Source organism: Myotis myotis, unplaced genomic scaffold (genome assembly GCF_014108235.1).
Source record: "Myotis myotis isolate mMyoMyo1 unplaced genomic scaffold, mMyoMyo1.p scaffold_m19_p_6, whole genome shotgun sequence".
NCBI classification, from domain to species: domain Eukaryota; kingdom Metazoa; phylum Chordata; class Mammalia; order Chiroptera; family Vespertilionidae; genus Myotis; species Myotis myotis.
This window is the reverse complement of record NW_023416368.1, coordinates 57590154-57615710: the sequence shown is the minus strand read 5'-3', so window position 1 is coordinate 57615710 and position 25557 is coordinate 57590154. Positions and strand designations below refer to the sequence as shown.

The 25557-nt window shown below is 34.8% G+C and overlaps 1 protein-coding gene across 16 annotated transcripts in view; it reads left to right on the top strand.

The window, feature by feature from the left end:
- Window positions 1-25557, top strand: part of FBXW7 (F-box and WD repeat domain containing 7) — a 177659-nt gene that overhangs the window by 80642 nt on the left and 71460 nt on the right. For 15 of the 16 annotated variants that reach the window (XR_004968202.1, XM_036312998.1, XM_036313006.1 and 12 more), the window contains one exon: window positions 565-1137. Coding sequence is in view for 14 of the 16 variants with exons in the window: in XM_036312998.1 (XP_036168891.1) it covers window positions 565-1137 (573 nt within the window). In the remaining 2 variants the exon portion in view is untranslated. Of the gene's footprint in view, window positions 1-564; window positions 1138-1811; window positions 1895-25557 lie in introns of those variants that run through there. The other variant, XM_036313010.1, reaches the window with a different exon arrangement.

Sequence of the window (25557 nt, the reverse complement as noted above, 5' to 3'; positions counted from 1 at the left end):
TTGTGAAAAGTGAAACTCATAATGATTATACTTGGTACCTGACAGAAAATTGTGTCTAAAGGCAAGGTTCTGTGATCAGAGAAGTTTGGGAAATTCCTAGGGTGAAAAGGCCTTTTTAACTTGGCTTCTCTCAGCATTTCCTGAACTTAACTGAGCATTGGCTGGGTGTTTTTTTGCTGTTTGTTTGTTTGTTTTTTTGTGAGAGACACTTCTTAACATTTTGTGGAAGTTTTACAAAAGATACAGTTTATGAACTACTGATCCAAGATTTCAAAATGTTTTTAGTGATCAAAGCAATTAAATCTCCATTCTAAAATTATTTTTAAAAAGAAGATTAAAATAAAGCTGTTTACTGTGTGATTTGGGGGTATGTTTTTATAAAGTCTCATAACTTTTACAATTTAAAACTTTCTATACTGATTCCTAAAAAAATACCTTAATGCCTCAGTGGCACCAAATGCTTTTTATAATCTTTAATAAAATTTGGAATATAGACAAAACATAAGAGTAGGAGATAATGTATATTGTACAAACCTTTTTGTCTTCATTCATTTTCCCCTACAGAATGTGAAAACCTTTGCATCTTCTGATAGTCTAGCCAAGGTCCAAGAAGTAGCAAGCTGGCTTTTGGAAATGAATCAGGAACTGCTCTCTGTGGGCAGCAAAAGACGACGAACTGGAGGCTCTGTGAGAGGTAACCCTTCCGCAAGCCAGGCAGATGAGGAACAGATGAATCGTGTGGTGGAGGAGGAACAGCAGCAGCAACAGCTAAGGCAACAAGAAGAGGAACACACCGCAAGGAATGGTGAAGTTGTCGGAGCAGAACCTAGACCTGGAGACCAAAATGATTCCCAGCAAGGACAATTAGAAGAAAACAATAATCGCTTTATTTCAGTAGATGAGGATTCCTCAGGAAACCAAGAAGAACCAGAGGAAGATGAAGAACATGCTGAGGAACAAGATGAGGAGGATGAAGAGGAAGAGGAAATGGACCAGGAGAGTGATGATTTTGATCAGTCTGATGATAGTAGCAGGGAAGATGAACATATGCATAGTAACAGTGTCACAAACTCCAGTAGTATCGTGGACCTGCCTATTCACCAACTCTCCTCATCATTCTATACAAAGACAACAAAAGTGAGTATATTTAGTCTGCAGTGCACTTGAGAAATTTTACATATCCATATTAATTGTAATAAAACTCTTCTTACAGTCTTTGTATTACTGCAAAATTATTCTTCAGATGTGTAATAATAAAATGAGCTAATTTTTGTTTTACAGAAGGTATTAAAAATATTAGAAATAGAAATACTGATACTGGCACAGTCTTATTACAAATGGAGGGAAAGTAATTAATCCTATTTATTATTATGAACAATCATTAATTTCAAACTTTAATAAATCTTATCCTTGGGACAGAGGTTAGTAGGTTGTGTGCAGTGGGGAGGCTTAGGATGAAACATGACTTGTGTAAATCAGGTAGTAAAAATACTTTCTTATTTACAAAATGCAGCCTGTGATGTGGCTGTGTGTTCACAGGTGTTAATCCAACACATGAGTTATTGGAAGTTACTTCAAATTTGTTTTCTTATGATGATTAAAATTTATCCTTTGTAAATAGTCTCTTTATTATGTAGTTAAACAAGGTGAGACTACAGCCTGAATATTAATATTTGGTTATTGGTGAAATCTGAGTTGGTATTTTTAAAAGTAATAAAGTACAAGAACTGACATTTAAGAGTAAACATTTTTCCTACATTATGAAACAACAAGAATTCATGGTGCTGTCATCACTGCTTGCTTCCCTCCAGATTTACAATATTCAGTAACAACAGAATCATTGGATTTTCTTTCTGACTTCATTTCAGTGGAACACTCTGTTTATTTCTCAAAGGTATTTGAATATTTACAACCAAAATCATTTTGGTTGATATTTGACTGTGAGAGGTCGGAGGAGATGATGTCACCAGGCTGAGATTTCCAACTTCCTGTTAAGTTTCTGCTACTCCTTCCCTTGCCTGCAGTTTTCCTTTCCCTTCCCATTCCTGGGAGATAACTCTGTTATCTCTGCCTCCTATCTCATTTTCCTAGTGGTAGCCCATGGAGTTAACCATAGACATTTTATTTTATTTATTTTTTTAAAATACATTTTTATTGATTTCAGAGAGGAAGAGTGAGGGAGAGATAGAAACATCAATGATAAAAAAGAATCATTGATTGACTGCCTCCTGCACGCCCCCTTGTGGGGATTGAGCCTGCAACCCAGGCATGTGTCCTGATCTGGAATTGAACCATGATCTCCTGATTTATAGGTCAACACTCAACCATTGAGCCACACCAGCTGGGCAACCGTAGACATATTTTAAAAGGTGGAAAGTTAGATTCCTGTCTAAACTGGAGGAGTCTTATTAACTCAGGGACTTGGCGATTAGTCTAGTACTGAGAAAAACAGTTCCATTGGATATAGTCCTTTGATATCAGGGACTGGAGTACACTAACCAGTCACACCGTCACTGCTTCCCAGTATTATCTGGGGGCAGGCAGCGGGGTGCTGAAACGTTGAAGTCTGTCTGAGCTAGAGGGAAAAAGTGTTTGGGCAGCTGCAGTAAATTTGATCTTCCAGTGCTTGTTCTTTGGGGTGGTATGTGGACTTCTTTCCTCAAAACATTCCTTGATATTATATCACTTAAAATTGTGGTCATGGCCGGGGGGGTCAGGGGGGGGTTGTGGAAAGAGGGAGCATTATTTCTCTCACTACTCAGTCTTTCTGCTGTATTCTCCCCTTCCACCCCCATCAAAATATAGTCAGAATCAAATTATATCGTGTCTGGGCTTTGCTTCAAAATAGCACCTAAGATGGTTGAAGCTGGATTGCAGGGATGTGAGGTTTCATGGGTATTATTCTGTGTAGTTTTTCAATATTTTAGGCAGTATTGTTATCTAATGATCTATTCAAAGAGGAAAGAAAAGAAAAAGAATTATGCTCAGAATGAATGAGGTATGTAACAACTTCTATCCTCCCTCCCCGCTCAAGCATCAGTGCCCATAGATCTTTATCTTTGCATGCTTTCTGGTTCTTTATCATTTGAAAATTAGATAAAAATCATGAATATCCAATTAGAGTAGACTTATGAGTTAATTCTTTGGAAAAGAACATTTTAACTTGAATAATAACTTATTTTATAGACATTAAAATAAATAATGTCTGTAGTAGTTTATCCTTTTATTTTTAATCTCACCCGAGGATAAGTTTATTTATCTTTTGAGAGAGAGAGAGAGAGAGAGAGAGAGAGAGAGAAACATTGCTGTGAGAGAGAAACATTGATTGGCTGCCTCCCATATGCACACTGACCGGGATCAAACCCACAACCTAGATATATGCCATGACCAGGAATCAAACCCGCAACCTTTTTGGTGTAAGGGATGACACTCCAACTAACTGAGCCACCAAACCAGGACTGTAGCAGTTTATCTTCTTATTCCTGTTCGCTTATTTTTAGATTTTACAGGGAACCACTGATTTAGCCCATAAACAATATACAAACAGATTTAACATTATCTCTTTTAACCTAAACTGACTTGGAATAATGTATCTTAGATACTTAGTTTAATACTTGAGTTGCTGTCATTTTGCATCAGCATGTGAAATTTAAACTCTTGAAACATGTTGATTCCTGATTTCCCTAGCCTGTCTGCAAGTTTAGATTTTATTTAGGTGGAACTTCCTGTGGCAGTTTCTCGTCCCTCCCTCCAGGTGTTCAGGCAGTGCTTTGGGCCTCAGACAGATGGCTCTGACACTCATTGCTGCAGCCCTACTGCGTTGGTAAGGCTCAGGCCTTTCATAGAAGTTTGCCCAGCTTTCATCCCCATCTCTTGGCCTCTCTCCTTCAAGATTACTATGCCAAAGAGGGAGTTTATGTCTTTCCTCTTTTTTCTGAGGGTTCAGTTGTAGGAATGGGGGGGTTCGTATTTAATTGCATTATCTTATTTAAGAAAGAAACGTAATCAAAACGAAGACTCGCAAAGCCGTCAATGATTTCTGCTACATTTTCAATTACAACAAGAAAGCCAGCTAGACAAAACAGACCTTTTTCTAACAGGAGAAGCCATCATAATGTTCAGTGGGAAAACTTCCAGCACCCAGGTTTGACAGGTGCTTTATTTACTTTTCCCCTCAAGATGAAATTGTAAACAGAACTTTTAGATGTATGTTGTATATAGTAACTCCTTAGAAACAAACTATACTGAATTTAAGTCATGTTGATGACTCTTGAGTTGTGAATACAAATTATTGTTTTGTACATACAAGCTCACAGGTGTATACTGAGTACTGATAGCAGTGATAGATGTGTGTATGCATTTATATGTTGTGTACATATACATATATCTACATATATACATGTATGTGTGTATATATGCTTTTGATATATTGTTTATTTTGAGATCACTTGCCTCCATAAATATGGCAAGAAGAATATAAAATCATTTGATGGTTAAGGCAGCAATGCCCTTCTACGTAAGTAGGATTTCCATCTGAAATTGGCCTGGTTTTGTTTTTGTCCATTCCTGAAACTTTCTTCAGGATCATTCCCAGAGTACTTTATTATTATATTTTAAGAAAATTTAAAAAATGTCAATTATTATTGTGTTGCTCACAAAGAAAATGTTAGTCACCCATGTGTATAAATGTGTTTAGTACAGTAAATAGGGAAAAGCTCCCTCTATTTCAAATACTTCATTTTGAAGCAGCTTTAAATTCTTAATCATTATATATATAAGACACTTCTACAGACATTACCCTACCTAGGCCATAGCTTCAGGTCTTTAAACTGTGGCTTTTGAGAAGAGTAGAGGTTTAATAATCACTTTTAAAATCCCATTTTTAAGATTAATATGGTATGTAATTTAGATTTGCCTTATTTCAAAAAACAACAACCTCTCTCTGCTATGCTTCCCTCTAGGTAAAATTAGATAGACATTACTAAGATTTTCAGAAGAACTATAAGTAAGTCTACATATATTCTAGACTCTGGGGTATGGTGGTTTTCTAATGCCATGTCACATTTGAAATCACCAAGCTACCCTTTAAAAAATATAGAGCTCAGTTAAGTGCTTTTCTTTGTGTATTTAACAAACCATATTGAAGATATGAGGGCTCAAGTCTCAAGTTCTAACAGGAAGATATAACAATGAAATTTGAGGCTGGATAACAGATACCATTCTCTCTATAGTTTATCAAATGTGCTTCTTAACCAGGGGTTGTGTGTTGGCTATTTCTGTCAACTTGATTAGTCTACCTATAAATTCCAAAGTAAATTTGCTTCCCCAGATAGGAAGGCCCATCTCTTCAGTTTTAACTCCTTCTGTCAATAGCCTATCACATTAAAGAATAAATAAATAAAACTTATTTTCTGAAGAGATGCCAGCCCATGCTAAAGACTTATTTTGCATGTTTAATGCACAGTAACAGCTCATTTTTTACTAAAATGAAAAGCAGTTAAGATTACCATTAGACCAGGTCTAGTATCTTCTTGATCTTTTCATGGAGAGAACCATATTTGAGCACTGATTTCTCCTTCTTCCATAGCTGTTTGGCACCTTCCATCAGGTCTCACACAACTTCATTCCTGATCTCAGATTAATCTGTTTTTTTCTTCCCATCCTAAAGCTAATCAGTTTTTTTTAATCCCTTTTGCCTCAAATAAGAAATAAATGGTTAGTGTTTCTTGTCCATGAACCTCCAACCACTCCCATTGACCACAGCTCCTGGGAAACTTTGTAGGACCGTGTGGCTAACATCTGAAATATAGCTGTTACGAGTAGAAACCTAGAGAGTGTTGGCTGCTCTAGGATGTCCCTGGTCTTGTCTTGTTCTTGTGAGACAAAGAGCTTAAGTTAAAAATTCTGTTAGGTATAGACATGCCCAGAGAACAAGTGCTATGTAAGGCAGTCATCTTGAATAACATCCATAATAAACATAGACCAACTAATAACCATGCCTTCTACCTTTGTGTGAAGGAAGAAAAACTGGAAACATTCTCTCAGTTTAGTTTAACCTAATTTTAAATATGTGGAGAGGACAATAGAAGTGGAGGAAAGGGGGCACACTAGAGAAGATAGATTTTCCCCATGTCATAGAGTGATAAGAGCTTTTTAAATTTGAGCTTGAATTCTGATTTTGTCACGCATTATATGATCCTAAGTATGTAATTTCATTGAACTGTTCCTTTATCTGTAAAATAAGACTACAGTACCTACTTCTTAGAGTTTTTGTAAGGATTAAGTGAAATAACATATGTAAAGCAAGTAGTATAGTACCTGGTACACTCAGGGGTTCACAGATGTAGGCTTTCTCTTATCCCTCACCCCTAATCTTCATTCCCCACAGCACATATCAGCTTATCTCCTTGTTTTTTATGACCTTTAGAGGTAAGTCTTTATATCACTCTCTAGTGGAAAAAGATATAGATAGAAGGATACACAGGAGGATTGGAAATACTGTAATAAGCTGGACCCATACCTAATAAAAATAAAAATATGACATACATTTTCAAGGGGATGCTATTCACAGATCTTCCCAATTGACAGGTATGTAACATTTCCTTTCATTAGAACAGTGATGGCCAACCTTTTGAGCTCGGCGTGTCAGCATTTTGAAAAACCCTAACTTAACTCTGGTGCCGTGTCACATATAGAAATTTTTTGATATTTGCAACCATAGTAAAACAAAGACATATTTTTGATATTTATTTTATATATTTAAATGCCATTTAACAAAGAAAAATCAACCAAAAAAATGAGTTCGCGTGTCACCTCTGACACGCGTGCAATAGGTTCGCCATCACTGCATTAGAATTTAAGTCAGTTTCTTCTAAGACATCTGTATTTTTAAATGCTTGAATCTTACAAGTGAATGCCAACATGAATTTTATTTTATGGTCAATTTCTGTTTCTTGTTAGTGTAGTTTTTAAAATATTTGTTAAAATTATTTTAAAATATAATAGCTCTAAACCAGTGGTTCTCAACTTTCTGGCCCTTTAAATACAGTTCCTCATGTTGTGACCCAACCATAAAATTATTTTCATTGCTACTTCATAACTGTAATGTTGCTACTGTTATGAATCATAATGTAAATATCTGATATGCAGGATGGTCTTAGGTGACCCCTCTGAAAGGGTCGTTCTACCGCCAAAGGGTCGCGACCCACAGTTTGAGAACCGTTGCTCTAAACATTGGTCATGTTTAAATCTGTATGTTTCACTGCAAGCAATTAAAGATTACTTTGATTATTGGTTTTCATTCTAGACAAAAAAAAAAGTCTCTCCACAGAATGGAGAATTAAAAAACTTTTAAAGTGTTTCATTGGTTTGTACACAGAGAAGATAAATATCTCTGGTGTATCCACAGGTACCACAAATAGTTAACTTCAAAATGTTCCTGAGGCAAATTGTTTCAGGTGTTATCGTGCAGGTTCTGATTTGTATTGATGTTTTTGTTGGTGTTAGGGAGGATGGTATGAAGAGGGTAAAGAAATTTGTCATGGTGGGTTCTGTTTCTAACTGTGGTAGACAATTTCAAAATGATGTCTCAAGCTCCCATCATTCACCCAACCTCAGTCCTGCATTGTCACTAGAGTGGTCCACTTAAAACTACTGTTTCTTTCTTCATACCAATTTTTTATTTTCCTCCCCAGGTTTACAATCTATTAATATCCTGGTCTTCTGGTCATTTGGTGGAAAAACAGTTTGACTTTTTCTTATCCTCTAATCCCATGGGTCTTCTGAAAATTTAACAGAGTTGAATACTCAGGCTTCCTTTTTCTTACCCCCAGATGCTTATAAAATAAAAATTGGAGAGTCGATGTTTAAAAATGTTACAAGCATCTTTGCTTAGTCTTCTGTTCGCACTAGGCTATAATTTCATGTCCTTGACAATGAGTTGGCAGTATGAATGATTGGATGCATTTTTTAAAATGGATTTTTACCTCCATATAGATCTGTAACCTCACTATAAATATTCTGATGAAGCCAAGTCCATAAGTGGATATTTGAAATCTTTTATAATCTTACCACAGTTTTTTTCACCCTGATTTCATTTCCATGCCCCCACTAGCTTTTAACGACTTTGCTCCTCTCCAGCTATCCAGATCCTTGAAAACCCTGATTTCATCTCTATCTTTACACCTTCCTAGAATTAGAAACTAATTCTTTGAATCCATTGTTGATTTTCTACGCTGCGCAGTTCATTTGGTATCACCTTGTGATTTTTTTGTAAGTTTGCTTTGAGTTAACATTTAATCCTTCCTTCCTTCCTTCCTTCCTTCCTTCCTTCCTTCCTTCCTTCCTTCCTTCCTTCCTTCCTTCCTTCCTTCCTTCCTTCCTTCCTTTTTAAACAGAAGAAATTTGACATATTTTTCTCTAGTGCTGATTCAGGTTGAGAGTTGAAGATTCACAAATTATAATGTGAACAATTCTCATTTCAGCTCTTACGGTATACCCAAGCTAGACTATAAATTATAAATAGGCATGCCATTTATGTTTATTTTAAAATTCAAGTATTCAATATAAAGATGGTTACATTGAGGAATATTATAATACATTAGTAGTTTTAGAGTAAGACTCCCCAAGGAGAAGCTAAAATCCTAATTTTAGAACCATGTTGCTAAGATACAGAAATCAATTGAAGGTAACTCATACAGCCATTAAACACCATATTGTTAAAGAAAATTTAATAACAGGAAAATGTTTATAAACAATGTTTACTAAAAATGTAGAACTAAAAACTATGTATATAATATGATCCTAATTTTAAAGTAGGCATTAATCTGTCTATCTATCTATCTACCTACCTATCTACCTACCTAACTACCTACTTACTAGTATCTACCTATCTATCTACGTGGGGAAAAATCAGAAGTAATTAAACCAAATGTTAGTAATCATATCTCAATATGGCTGAATTATTTCAATTTTTTCTCTTATAATATCAACTTACCCTATGCTATAGTAACAGTTTAGCATGGTGATATCCTTTGTTTCTAAGACATTTATTTAATATGTGGTATCTTTCAAGAGTAACTTAGAGCACTCTCGATAGCACTTTTGACTCTCCATAAAACATGAATATCTTTCATTTTAAAATCTTTCTGTGACCAGTTTCAGAGTTTGTCTTTAAAATATAATTCTAAAGTGCTTTACCAGGAAATTACCAGTGTTTTCCCTCCCCTTCCCTATTCCCAACTCCCCATTTCATCAAACTAATTAATATATTTAAACTGTTTAGGCTTTCCATCCTAATTTTAAGATTCCTGAGATAGAATCTGAACCGGAGGGGACCTTTGAGATCACCAAGTCCAAGGCTTTATCAATAGACTTGGGCTTGAAAATGAAGTCATCTCTAGAGAATGCTGCACTATGAAGTAACATTACATTTTTACACAGTTCTTTATGTTGACACTTATTAGTCTTTTTTGGTCCTTGTTCTTCCATCTAGAAATGGCAGCCCTTCTTATAGGAGAAGACTGCTATCATATTCATCCATAATCTTTCTCCAGACTGAATACCATCAATGTGTTTTCCAGGGTTGTCATCCTGTTTGCTATTCTGGACAAATTGCTCTTGAAGTGTTGTGTCCTATAGTCAACATGGTGCTACTGAGGTGCTGTAGAGCCAGACTATCACCTGTTCTTATTCAGAATCTTATCAGTGCAATGGAACTAGCCTTGATAATGATGATGTTAGTAATATGATAAATAAACCATTTATTGAACACTACTATGTGCCAGGACACTGTGTTAAATACTTAAATATATAATCTCATTTAATCTTAAAAGTCTGGTTTATGTAGCTTCTAATTTTTATCCATATCAGAGATGAGAAACAAGTGAAGAGAGATTAAGTAATTCATCAATGGTCAGTGAGCTGATAAGCAGTGGAGCTAGGATTTGAACTCAGATCTCATTCTGGGTCCTGGTTGCACTTTTGTTAAAATTTGTTAATAATTTTGGGAGGAGTTGGACTGTTGAACCCATAAAGCCACCACCTTACCCTCTATTTTCATGCCCTCCCCAAAGTTGTTCCAACTTAATCTCTATTCCCATGGTATATTTATTATGATTCATATCACATTGTATTAAAATTGTTTTTGACTCCTATTCAAGCCCTTTGATTTTATATCTTGCCTAATAATATTTATCAGATATAAGGCACCCTCATGCCTAATAGTTTGTCAATAAATAATTAGCGAATCCATTTTTATTTACTCCTAGCCAGTCCCTGACCACATGGATACATATTTTGCATAGCAAGGGTCAGTGCATATACTGTTTTGCATTCCTGCTTCTTGTAACATCCATGGGAAGATTTTTGTGTAGGCATACATTTTTAACTCTTTTCTGTAAATACCAACATGTGCAATTGATAGGTTGAAAGATATGAGTATGCTTAATTTTGTAAGAAACTGCCAAACTGCCTTCTAGAGTAACTATGCTATTCTGTATTCTCATGAACAATGAGGAGAGTTCCTGTTGCCAGCATTTGATATGTCAGTGTTTTTGGCTTTGGGCCATTCTAATAGGTATGCAGTGGCATCTCGTTTTCATTTGAAATTCCCTAATGCATAAGATGTTCAATATCTTTTTATATGCTTACCTGCCACCTGTATGTCTTCTTTGGTGAGATGTCTGTTCAGATCTTTTGCCTGGTTTTTCATTAGGTTGTTTGCTTTCTCATTGTTGAGTGTTAAGAGTCCTTCATCTATTTTGGATAACAGGCCTCTATCATACTGTCTCTGGCAAGCATTTTCTCCCAGTTAGTGGCTTATATTCTTACTAGAGGCCTGGTGCACAAAATTTGTGCACGGGTAGGGTCCCTAGGCTTGGCCAGCGATCAGGGCTGGTCGGGCCTTCCTTCCCTGGCTGCTGGCTCTTGGCAGGGACCTTCCTTCCCTTGTTCCGCACTGCCCCCTGATGGTCAGCACACATCATAGCGAGTGATCGAACTCCTGGTCTCCCGGTCCAACTCCTGAGGGGGCACTTTGCTGATTAGCCTTATATATATATAGGTTCTGTTGACATTGTCTTTCATAGAGCAGACATTTTTAATTTTAATGTCTAGATTATAAATTATTTCTTTCATAGATTGTACCTTTGGTGTTACATCTAAAAAGTCATCACCATACCCAAGGGATTCTAGGTTTTTTCCTATGTTACCTTATAGGAGTTGTATGGTTTTTTGTTTTATATTTATGTGTATGATCCATTTTGAGTTCATTTTTGAGTGTGTGTATCCAGTTTTTCTAGCACGTTTGTTGAATAGACAGTCTTTGCCCCATTGTATTGCCTTTGCTCTTTGTTCCTTTGTCAAAGATTAGTTGACTATATTCTTGTAGGTTTATTTCTGGGCTCTTAATTTTGTTTATTCCCCCCCCCCCCCTTTATATTCACAACATTTTCCCCCTGGGATGATCTATGGAAGTCATTGTGGAATAGCTTTTTTCCTATTGAATCATAACCCTGTGTTATAAGTTGGGCAGGTAATATTAGGTAGAATGTGGTAGTTATAGTAAGCTTTCATGTTTTGCGCCCCCCCCATGCCCCCCCCCCCCCACCAAATTTAGATTGTTGACAGACTTGGTTTTCTAAGATTCTACTGTGTCTTATAGGACCTTGTACTTTGCATACAGAAACTGCTTAAAATTAAATTGAACTTTCAGAAAACAAAGTCTTTAAGTCTTTTTATAAAAATGGTCCTGTTTAACCTGTTCTGCTTAGTGTGAACGTTTGCAGGTTTTTGAATCTAAGTACAAGACTTTGAATTTGCCGCTATTAGATTTTCTATCATTATTTGACAGGTTGCCTCCAACCTCATCCATTTTGGTTCCTGCCTTAGATAGGTCCTCCTCACTAAGATGAGTTTCTATCAAGATTCTGTCTTCCAGCATTTTCACTGTCCTTCCCAGTTTTGTAGTTCTTAATGCATATGTATCTACATCCAAATAATTAAATCAGTGATATCTTAAGTGAGAAGATGAAAGCTAGGTTGCGATCTAAAGGATAAGGAAGATTCGACAGTGTTAGGAAACTGTAAAGAAGTGAAAATAAAGAGTGGTAACTTTTTTGAATAATGGCAGATTTTTTTGAAATAGTATAGAGCCTCCCTACGTATTTGAATATATTCCAAATATCTATATGTATTTATATTGGGCAAATTTATTTAAATTTTCTTTATATCTATCTATTTCTTAGTGGTTTGCTGATGGCTAAATGGGACTTTGGAGGGTTGTTTTCAGAGTTTCCACACCATAGACAACTTACCTTAACATCCAGTGTCAAGGATTAATCTTAAAGCCAAGTATAGGAATTTCACAAAATCTTCTTATTTCTAAAGTTTTAACTTAGAAATATTATTAACTTCATATTACAGAAAATGAGTGATAGAACTGGGAGTATAATTTAGATCTTGCTCATATACAACTCCCCCCATCATCTCTACAACTCCAATATGTAAATAATAATTATGCTTCACCAGCTTTAATTTAGATGGTAATATCATTTTTTAAACCTTTCACCAGTGATTATAATCTTAAGACTCTTCCTAGCAAGATTCTTTTCTGTTCGTGAGTATACTTTTTACTTGACTCTTTTCCTAGAATCTCAATCACATCTTTCGCCTCTCTCCTTGGAGTCACAATTTTTATGTATTTTGGTTGCTGTAGTGAATCTCTGTTATCTGTAAATCATGATAAAGGGAAAAAACCAGTTGGATGAATTACAGAAGTAGAACACAGAGAAAAGAAAATATACTTAGAGAATTTAGGTGTGCTTTAAATACCTAATTTGTAGTCATGACACTGTTATTTTTGTTTCTTCTTGGAAAATTTTCTTAAATTCAATATTGTTTAGTCTTGAGAACTGCTGTTTCTTTTCCATTTAGTATAGGGATTAAATTTTTTTAAATTTAATTTATCAGGGTGGCATTGGTTAATAAAATTATATAGGTTTCAGGTATACAATTCTACAAAACAAAATCTGTATATTGAATTGTGTGTTTACCACCCCAAGTCAAGTGTCCTTCCATCACCATTTAGCCCCCCTATACCTTCTTCAATGTCCCACAACTTTCCTTTCCTCTGGCAATCACCATACTGCTGTCTGTGTCCATGAGTCTTTCTTTTTTTCTTTGCTTAATCCCTTTACCATTCTCACCTAGCCACTTTTTTAATGGGAAAACTTTAAAAACATTTTAGAGTTCTCTCGGTGGATACTCTAAATATGGATAATAGTTCAAAAGAAGGCACAGAGAAATAAAGTCACAGAAGATACAACATATTTAGGTTTTTGTAGAAGTCATACAAGAGCTTGTTTAGCATATACAATAAATTAGGAAGTATTTTTTACTATGAAATATCATATATACTAGTAAGAATCACTTAAGAATTAATCTATTTCTTCATTGAACACTAGAGGGCCATATAGTACTTTATTGCTGATGATAGGAGCTGCTTTTAATGTATTTAAATATATTTAGTAGGTGCTTGTCTCTCTTCTACTTTGTGTTCTAGTACACTATTTTTTTCTCAGAATTTGAAATTAATATTGGGAGTAGTTATGTGCATTGTCATGTAATATGTGAGATACCTAGGGATTTTTAAAAACTAACAATTAGCATATCTTCATTTTGCTGTTTTAAAGAAACAATGCAACAAAAGTGAAAAAAGTGAGCTTTAGAATAAATGTACACATGCGCACAAACTTCCTGTGCTTTGGGAATATAAGTAAATGCTTTTTGAAACTTTCTCAAGTATCTGCACATAAACACATTAAAAACAAAAGTCTTTTCATTATTCGTTGCTCTGGGCTTCCTCAGCTTACATGTGAGAAAAGAATGATCCCTTTAAATTCTTGTCTAAATTTTCTCTGTGTTAATTAGATAGAAGGCAATATTGCAGGGTGTGACCACCTGGTCATCCTTAACTAAAGAATATTTGAACAGATAATTCTTCATCCTTAATTTCTTTTGGTTGCTTGGGGTGAAGAAATGAGAAACATAACTGACATCGTGAAGAAAGTCATGGTTACCCAGTAGTAAGATGGCTCAGGCTCTTACAAACTATAGGGTAATAGGCCTTTCCTAAAAGGTGTTAGTGTTCAGTTAAAAAAAAGAAAAAGGAAAATATTGTGCAAGCTTAAAAAAAACTTGTTTTTGAGCTACATTTGACCTATGGATTACTATTGATTTTGATAGCTTCTAAAGATGAAGTTTAACATCTTAAGTAGCATCTTAGTTAAATTTTTATTCTCCCTTAGATATACTTCAGAGAGCACTTTGCATTATTAATTTCTATATTATGTTTCAGGGGGGAAAATAAGGACATTTCTCTTCAGCTAGTGTTTACACTTCCCTTTTTGTGAAGGAATATTAGGATAAATTCAGAGGAAACATTATTTACACCTGGAGGAGAGCAGAAAGGACCTTGTAACAGAGAGAAAGCAATAATACATCTGAAGACTTAAGAGAACCTTATTTTTTTTCTTCCTTAAATTTGTTAATTTTAATATCTTATTTCTTATTACTAATCACTCTATTAACTAGTATAGAAAAGAAGAGTAAAACTAAGATAGAATCTTTATTCTATATCATTTAGATGTCAGTAATCTTATATTTTATTTTTACTGTATTTTTATGCTTCTTTACTCCAGAAAGAAATAGAGCAGAGATTACTAATTGGTGTATTATATGGTATTTTTAAAAAACACATTTGAATTTGTTGCCAACATTTAGAGCATCAGACTTCAAACCAAAGGGTCTCTGGTTCAATTCCTTGTCAAGGGCATGTACCTAGGTTATGAGTTTGCTCTCCACCCCCAGTTGGGGCATAAGCAGAAGGCAACCAATAAGTGTGTCTATCTCATCTCTCTCTCTCTCTCTCTCTCTCTCTCTCTCTCTCTCTCTCTCTCTCTCAAGCATTGGGGGCAAAAATCCTCAGGTGAAGATTAACAACAAAATAAATAAAAATAAAATAAAAATTTGGAGAGTTCACATAAAAATGTTGATTTTTTCACTTTCTTTTGAAAATGTGGAATATCTGGGCTTACTGTGCTCATGTACTTTCATGACAACAATCAATTGCATCTTTTAAATGGACTTTCCAGGTATTAAACTTTACTTGTCATTTCTCTTTCATTTTATTTACCTGCTCCTAATCAGTCACCCCAAAGCTTTTAGATTATAACAAACAATTACTTTATTATTTCTCATTGTTCATGTGGGTTATGAATTTGGAAGGGATCACTTAGACATTGCTGATTCAGGGATGCAATCAGCTGAGGGCTGTCCAAGAACCTTTATTTCTTCACATAGTCCAAGGACTTCTTTACATCTGGTCTTTTTCTGAGGCTAATTTGGGCTTTTCATAGCATGGGGACCTTAGGGCAATCATTACTTGAAAAAGGGCTACCATGTGACGGTTACCGTCAAGCAAGGTGGAAGCAGTCTCCTTGTCATTATTTAGCTTAGGAAATCACATAATGGACTTTTACATTCTCTCTTGGTTGAAACAGACTCCACCTCCCAATGGGAGGAGTGTGAGAGAATATTGTAAGAAGAGCATGTGAGATAGGGGATATTGCAGTGCCATCTTTGAGAAACAATTTGCTGTAGGAGGTAATAATTTTGCTCTTATACTTGGTAATTGTGTATTTTTTTTAAATCCTTACCTGAAGATATATTTTTATTGATTTGAGAGAGAGAGGAAGGTGGGGAAGAAACATCAATGTGGAAGAGAAACATCAATTGGCTGCCTCCCTTGTGCACCCTCACCTGGGATCAAACCCACAACCTGGGTATATTTCCTGAGTGGGAATCGAATCTACAACCTTTTGGTGTACAGGATGATGCCCCAACCAACTGAGCCACCTGGCCAGGGGTGCTGTTAGAACTGTTTTTTATTTTTCATTTTGACTTTACAAAAATCAAGCTTGTTAAACCAAATTGCATATATAATATGTCTTATGTAATATTTTATTTCAGTTATCTAGAACTCTGTTATCTGACAAACTTACATATCTGAAATATATAATAACAAATCTCCAACTGGATTAGAAAGTAACACAAATAGGCTAGAATAAAATACATGTTCCATTACAAAAGCAGGAATTTAGGAATCAGACATGCTAGGGTAGAAATCTCAACTCCACTGCCTTGCAGCTGTATTACCTTAGGCAGTTTTAAACCTTTCTGAGCCTCAGTTTCCTTGTCTGTAAAATGTAGGATAATAATACTTCACAGTCTTGTCTTGCTTGATATTTTAAGTGGAATAAAGCATGATCTACTAGGAACTCTGTCAGTGTTTAATCCTTTCCCCACATCATTGTACCAGTCTGAAATAGTACATTTGTATTTTCTTAGTCCTATAGCTGCAAACTTCCTTTGTATCAACTATTGATCTCTGTTTCAGGCATACTCAAGAATTGTAGGGATTTTTCTTTGTTTTTAAACTTTCTTGATATCAGTTAGTATTTTATTGGAAAGAACAAAAACTTAGGCTGTCAGTTTAATTTAAATGTACCTATGAAATTAATGTTGATGTTTATCAGACAGTGCATTTCATTGAATATATAATTTTGACAATGTAGAAGTCCAGTTATATTAACTGTCAGCTCATCCAAGAATGAGGCCCTACATATACATGTATTTTCTATAGCTTAGTTCTACACTGAAAGTATTTTCTACTATAAAAGTAATTCATACTTAAATTTGATGTTGAAGTGAATATTTTTCAGTGAAACATTTATTAATATTTAGTGAATATTGATAAATCTCACATGTTCCACAGCATATTACTGGAAATTATATAAATGAAGTTGTGGAACTAAGTTTATTGTACTCAAAATAATTTATTTTTATTTGTAATTGCATAAAAAATGGAACAGTGTAGGAAACAATTAACTCCTTTCTTCTTACTATTTTACTTTTTAAAATTGTCAACACTTAACTATCTTATATTTTCATAGGTTCAGCTTTGTATTTTTCCTAGAATAAATTCATATAAAGTGTTAAAATACCACTTTGGTGAACTTCCTGCATTATAAATTAATTTTTAAAGCTACATAGGAAAACCACCTGTTGTATTTTTTGTGTTTAAAAGAATTATTAGTATTATACCCTTATTTATGATTCTCTGGCCTGCAGCACTCTTAAAATTCTACAGGAAAAATAAATAATTGATAAGTAACATTTAGTTTAACTGAAGTTAATGACTCTTTTATGCTTAAATGTGTGCATAAAAGTAACTTAGATGAGGGACCTTAAAAACCTGATATTAAAACAGTTTTTGTGACCTTACACTTAAGTTATATTTTGAGAATTGTATAAATTAAGTTGCTTTAAATCACTGATTCTGTCATCACATGAGGCTTTTGTCATCACATGACTGAAATACCTATAATTACTGTGTCATTTTTGTCATAGTTGACTTAAAGGTATAACAATAAAAACCATCAACTAAATTCTTGGTGAGCAGCTGTGTAAGACCAATTAACAGCTGGGTTAACCCAGCACAGACTGTAAGAATTAAACTTAAATTATGTTATAGTCATTGAGACTTTATACTGGGCATTTCTGAAATACTTAATAAATTCAACCCAATAGTTGGACTTTTGTTTTCTCTCAAATATTTCTTTAAATGCTTAATGAAAGAATGAGGAAAAATGTCATTTTAATGTTAACAACTGAAGTTCTTAAGACACACATATGGAATAAAATCCAAAGTTTACTAAAAAAACTAACAAAGATACTCTTATGTCACTGTTTAGGCAACTGTGGTAGATAGCAAAGGAAATACATACAATGGTATAGTATGGAATAAAAATTCTTCAATTTTTTTTAAATTTCATCTTTTAAAATAATTTTTATTATTTATGCCTATAACCTTTTTCCAGATAAACTGTTTTCTAATTAAGCAACACTAATTTCCAAATAAACTGTTTTCTAATATTCACAACACAGGGATAGAGGTCTATTTTTAGAAGTTATACACAAATGAATTGAAGCAGTGAATTTTCTTTATAGTTTGTAAAACTGTACTATTAACTAAACTATAATAAAGGAAGACTAACCAAATTGACAATCTAACACATTACAGTAAGACTCCATACTTGGTACTGCTAGCACTGTAATATATTCTTAAAGCTGCAAGGGACTTTATTCACAATCATCTCCTTATTCTAGCCTCCTTATTCTAGAAGTCTGAAACCTGAGACAAGGTAAGAGACTTATCTAAGGTTACTGGTTAGTGGAGGAGCTGAAACTTAAAATTCACCCAGTGCGGGTAGTGGGGTGGATGGGGAGTGATTAACCAGGAAACTTATAGCCCATGGACACAGACAGTAGTGTGGTGAAGGCCTGGGAGGGGTAGGTATGGGGTAAGAAGAGGTCAATGGGGGAAAAAAAGGGAACATCTGTAATACTTTCAACAATAAAGATAAATTTTAAAAAATTCACCCAGTATTTTTTGGAAATTACCAGGGGAATTCAGAAACAATCTAAATGTCCAACAATAATCAGACCTTGATTATATATCACAGCAATTACAATACTTTATCAACCTGGTATTGTAGCAATTTTATTTTTATATATATGCAATACTTTTATTTTGCAACTGTCTAATTACCAGGTCACATTTTTATAGCACTTATATAAACTGTATGTACTGCTTCATTACCCAAGCTAACTTCTTTTAAGTAGTTAGGAGTGGCCTTTTTGCCTGGACAAAGACAATTATCAGGGAAATACAGTAATATGTTTTGACTCATTAAATGCTTACATGAATATAATATCTTAAATACATTATAGTTGAAAGTTGTAATCCTTCTTCATGAACACTTGAAGCATTTAAATGTTTTTTTAGAACTTTTTAAGGACTTGTTTTGAATGTGACTAATTTTTATAAAAGATTTCTATTTATTTGACGTGCCTTTTATGAATAATAAAAATTTAATCAGAATGTCATATATTTACATTTTTCTTTCATACTGAATCTAATTGTACTTTTGTTTCTACAATTGAAGTAATGATATAGTGTTTGCAACTTGTTCCTAATGCAAGCTTGACAGTTTATCATTAAACAAAGAACTTAATTTCTTGATTGATATTGTTTTCCACTGTGCTTAGATTACTCTCTGTCTTTGTACATGAATTGCTTAAACTTAGGAAGATACTTTAACACTCTGATATCTAAGGTGTTAGCAAGGACTGAAACAATGACTTAGAATTAGAGATATAGAGAATAGTCTTTTTCACTTTATATCTCTGAATAAAAGATTCTATTTCTCTTTGTAATAACATATTATTGTCTCAAAAAAGATATTCTAGTTTATTTCATTTTAGTAGTGGTACAATTTTAGCATCTGGAATTTTTCCTTTTTCTATAAAAGTGTAAATCTTGTGTTGCTTAAATTCACAGACATAATATTGAGTGTAAATAGCATGTGCCATTCTCCCTTTCAAAAGTTTTTGATGTGAGCCTTTGAAAACTCTTGATTGAAAATCACCTATACTTGTTGGTAAACTTGTATCTTCCAAGTATTTGTTTTAGCTCAGCAAAAATAGTTTTTGAAAAATGGAAAATATTTATACCACTCATAGGCCATGGCCTTTGGTCAAGAGCAGTTAAATCCTAGCATCTGTATCATAATGAATGAAAGGAAAGGTCAAAACCCAGAATAAACTGCTGTAATCTTTTTGTTGTTGTTGTAAGAGAATTGGAGTGTATGCGACTGTAATACATTTTAGAAATACCATTTTGGTGATATTTTGTTGCATGTAGCATTTATATATAACTAGAGGCCTGTTACACAAAGAGATTTGTGCAATAGGCCTTCCCTTCCTCTGGCTGCCAGAACCGGTTTTCCTCTGGCACCCAGGACCCAGGCCTTGGCTCCGGCCGGAGCCTTCAGTCTTCGCTGCTCCAGCCAGAGTTGCCTTCAGTCTTCGCTCCGCTGCTTCACGTCTATGTATGCAAATTAACCACCATCTTTGTTGGATTAATTTGCATACTCTCCTGATTGGCTAGTGAGTGTAGCAGAGGGATGATTAATTTACATGTTTGTCTATTATTAGGTAAGATCATCTGACCAAGGCAAATTCTTAGAAGAAGGAAAACCAGGAAGCAATACGTGGGCAAAATACCTCTTTACCATATTTTCCCCAGTGTTGAGTTCTTGGATGGATAGTTGGTGTCTAGAATCTTAAAATGCTACAATACTATAGCTTCTTTTTTAGGTAAAAATTGTGACAGAATTGTGGGAGTCTTTCTAAAAGTTGCAGATAATATGTTAAAATATTCTACTGTAAAGTTATTACAGATAGATTTTAGAATCTCTGCCTGCCTTCCTAATGACTTTTAAAATGAAATCTATATATATAAAAGCCTAATATGCAAAGTGTCCCCTCAGGAGTTCAACTGGAGACCAGGAGTTTGATCGCTTGCTACGATGTGTGCTGACCACCAGGAGGTGGCGCAGAACGAAGGAAGGCCTTAGCCGGCAGAAGGAAGGCCCTAATCGGCTCTGATCACTGCCCAGGCCTAGGGACCCTACCCGTGCATGAATTTCATGCACTGGGCCTCTAAGCCAGTGGTTCTCAATCTTCCTAATGCCGTGACCCTTTAATACAGTTCCTCATGTTGTGGTGACCCCCAACCATAAAATTATTTTTGTTGCTACTTCATAACCATAATTTTGCTACTGTAACGAATTGTAATGTAAATATCTGATGTGCAGGATGTATTTTCATTGTTACAAATTGAACATAATTAAAGCATAGTGATTAATCACAAAAACAATATGTAATTATATATGTGTTTTCTGATGGTATTAGGCAACCCCTGTGAAAGGGTCATTCTACCCCCAAAGGGGTCGTGACCCACAGGTTGAGAACCGCTGCTCTAATATCATCTATAAAACACTTACTAGATGTGAAGCATTATTCTAGGTACCTCACTTACATTAACTGATTTAATCCTCATAACAATCCTGTGAGGTAGATTCTATGTACATGAAATTGAGGGACAGAGGCATCAATTTAAGGTCATAGCATCAATAAGTAGAACTAGACTTCGGACTAAGGCAATTTGGTCCCGCTGTCCATGTTCCTACCTACTTTGTTATACTTCCTTAATATTTGTTGGTATCTCAGAAAGAGCTTGTCTGTTTTGAAAAATCTTAGTTTGGGAGGAGGGAGTTAATAATTAAGAGTTTCTTAAATGTTTTAAAAAGTGTAATTGGAACTATGACTTATTTTTTTCTTGAACACATGGAACTAGCTGCATTTTAAAAAAAAAAAAAAAAAAAAAGACCGTACCCTTTTATGTAATGATGTTTACTTTGAATTTATATTAGTTCACACAAACACTCCATCCATGCTTTTGTTACGGCCCTCCGGTCCAGTTTAAGAACCCATTGTGGCACTCAAGTCAAAAAGTTTGCCCACCCCTGTTTTAGACGTACTGAATGAATGTTTCACAAAAGATGAAATGTGGTAGTATAGACATTTGGAAATTAGCACTCATCTTATGCAATCACTCATAATGTCTCTTTTTTAAAAAATATATTGTTGTAGACATAATTTGATCTAGTGTTTGGTTTGCTAGAGTTGCAATGCTCTGTACTGTCCAGTTGAGGGCAGCTATTTACTGATTTTTTAAAATGAGGTTGAATTAGAATGTCACTGCTTTGTGTTTACCAGAACTTGGCATCCAGTGTAAAGGACAACATTTGACATAGAAATAAGCCTTAGTTTTCACTCCTATTATCATCATGAACAATTTCTTGAAAATGAATTCTTACCTTGTAAGAATTTATGCTCTCTTACAAGCAGGAAAATGAATACTTGATTTTAGTTTTAATTTTCCCAATCCAAATTCTTCCAATTCTGGATTTTTCTTTCTCCTTAGAATCAGACTCCAGAGAGATTAGAGAGCTTCATGATCTTTATTTTCTTTATTTTAAAAAATATATTTTTATCGATTTTAGAGAGGAAGGGAGAGGAAGAGAGAGATAGAAACATCAGTGATGAGAGAGAATCATTGATCGGATGCCTCCTGCACACTCCCAACTGGAGATTGAGCCCAAAACCCCAGCATGTGCCCTGACTGGTAATCGAATTGTAAACTCCTGGTTCATAGGTTGATGCTCAATCACTGAGCCACACTGGCCGAGCTGATCTTCCTTATCTTTAAATTATCTACATGTTACGATAAAGTTCTTTGAGGGCTTTTAAATATAAAAGTAAAAAATTTAATATTTTTAGTATGTTATTATTAACTAGTGGATTACGTAAAACTAAATTTGGAGTTGATAAGTTTGATTCATTTTTCTGTGCAGAATGCATGTGTTAAACTGGAGGAATATAGTACTTGCTTGTAATTTTTCTGCTTTTAAATAACAGTTTAAATTATACCTTCTATGTGGTTCATAGAAAGGAATTTTGAGGGGTTAACTAATTTCAAAGATATCACTGAGAGAATTTTTTAAAAATAAGGAATGTCAGTCTGCATAAAAATATGTGTAATATTAACGAAGTAGATAGTAACTTGGAGAGGCGGCATTCTGTGGGACCTACTTCAAAAAATTTTTTCTAGTAAGTAGAATAAGAATATGTTTGAAGGTTTTGTTACACACAAAAAAAGATTATTGTTGTGCTAAAAAATACAGTGAGTATCAGTGGAGATGCTGAGACTAGAATGAGGCAAAGTAGTAGTCTAGTGGGGCTGTAGACATGACTGGCTCAGATATCTGGCTCACCTTTTCATACCATCCCATCCTGCAGATTTCCAGTATCCTGTTTTCAATCCTTAGATCTCTTCTGGGGTTTTTGTTTTGGGTGATTATGGTTATATCTTTAGTCATTTCCTTTTTTATTAAAACAAATTTTTTATTGCGGTTAAATATACATGACATAAAATTTACCATTTTAACCAAGTTTAAGTATATAATTTAGTGGCATGAAGTACATTCACAATGTTGTGCAGCCATCACCACTATCTATCTTCAGAACTTTGTCATCTTCTTCAACTGAACCTCTGTACCCATTAAATAATAACTCCTCATTCCCATCTTTCCCTAGCCCCTGGCAACCAACTAGCTATCTACTTTCTGTCTCTATGGATTTAACTGCTTTAGGTACCTCATATAAGTGGAATCATTCAATATTTGTCCTTTTTTTCACTGACTTTCTTCACTTACTATTATGTCCTCAAGATTCACTCATGTGGTAGCATGTGCCAGAAAGCTGAATAATACCCCATTGTATGTATATACCACATTTTGCTAACCCATTCATCCATCATTGGTTACCTGGGTTGCTCCCACTGCTTGGCTATTGCGAATAATGCTGCTATGAACATGGGTTTCCAGCTATCTGTTTGAGCCTCTTCTTTCAATTCTCTTGGATATAGATCCAAAAGCGGGATTGCTGGGTAATGTGGTAATTTTTGAGGAACCACTGTACCATTTTCCACAGTGGCTACATTCCCACCAGTGATGCACAAGGGTTCCAATGTCTCTATATCAGCAGTTCTCAACCTGTGGGTCGCGACCCTTTGGGGTCGAATGACCCTTTCACAGGGGTCGCCTAAGACCATCGAAAAACACATATATTGTTTTTGTGATTAATCACTATGCTTTAATTATGTTCAATTTGTAACAATGAAATTGGGGGTCACCACAACATGAGGAACTGTATTAAAGGGTCGTGGCATTAGGAAGGTCGAGAACCACTGCTGTATATGCTTGCCAGCATTTTTTATTTTCTCTCCTTCTCTCCCTCCCCGTTTATTTTTTAATAATAGCCATGCTAATGGGTATTCATCAGTGGTGTTTTAGTGTTCATTAATGAGTGGACATTGGTGGTTTATTCTGGTTTTGATTTAAAATTTCCCTAATGATTAATGACATTGAGAATCTTTACACGTGCTTATGGATTATTTGTATATCTTCTTTGGAGAAATTCAGTTGTTTACTTTTGTGTAGTTAAATATGTCACCTCAGCTAATGGTTTTGCATTTTTAACTACATTTTAAATTGTGGTATAAGAGAAGGTATACTTTAAGAAAGTAGTATCATGGTAGGATTGGGAGTCTTTATTGTGTATGTATTGACTTTCCAGCAGCCCACTTTATATTTAGTAAGACAGATCTCTCCAAAGTTAGAAAGGAAATCACCCACTCTGGCATTCTTCTTTTTAATTCTCTCCATTTCACATCCTAGTAAATGCATGCTACAAAGATCCATAAAAGCTCTTGGAAGGAGAGATAAAGAGATGAGTGAATATTGAAAGAATAACGTAGAACAGAAAGAGAAAACAAACCAGTTAACAGCATTGTGAACAGATAGTTACTACTGCCCTAGCCAGTTTGGCTCAATGGTTGGCCTGAAGGGTCATGGGTTCAATTCCGATCAAGGACATATATCTTGGTTGCAGGCTCAGGCCAAATTGGGAGGCAACCAATTGATGTGTCTCTCTCCCTCCCTTCTACTCTCTCTAAGTCTAAGAAATCAATGGGAAAAATACCCTCAGGTGAGGATTACAAAACAACAACAAAAACAACAACAAAACACTACTACCTATTAATTTTCACACTGACCTCTTTTTCTTATCATCTTTGTAACTGTTTAGTTCAAGGGTTTGAATATGAAATGTAGTGTAAAGTTTAGCACTGATATAAGTGGTTAATTTAGGAAAATATTTAAATAATGATGGAAAGATTAGTTTGAGGCCACGTAGAGGGGAGGTTTCATCTTAGGCATTGGGAGCCATTGAAGGTTCTTGGGGAATGGATTATGCACCACATCCCTCTCTATGTTTTAAAAAGTGTTTATATGACCGAAGTATGCTGGAGAAACTAGGCACTAAGAATTGGCAATGAACTGGTTAGTTAGTATTCATTTTACTAGGATTACTTCTCATCACAAGTTACATCTATAAATACTTGTTTTTTAAATATCCCTAATAAGTCACTACACATGCCTCTTGCACTTTCACGTGGAATCACCGAGTTTTTCAGAATTATAGCGATTGAAATTTGCAAACAACTATAACATCTACTGTAAAGATCAACCTGAAATGCGTATTAATAGCTATAGAGATCTCGAGTCAATTCAATGTCTTACCAAGTAGGAGACAGAGAATGGTATGTACGGAAAAAGAAAAGGCATGGCTAAGACGAACACTTGAAAATACAGTGCTCATACTGAATATATGTAAGATAGAACAAATGTGTTTATTTTTTGAGCATGTATAAGCACTGTCCTTGAATTTGAAGCATAATCCAAAACACTTCTAAAATATTAATGCTGATATTTGGGTAAGATAGGCTTAGATATTCATGAGAAAATACAATGTTTATTTCTTTTATTTTTGTAAAGAAACTTTACTTTCACTTTCTAGGGAATGAATACCTACATTAGTAGTTGGAGAAGTTTTAAAAGGGCCTTTACACACAGCCCTGCTTCGGTTGTATTCACATTACTGACTTTGTATGGGAGGTTCACCAGCTGT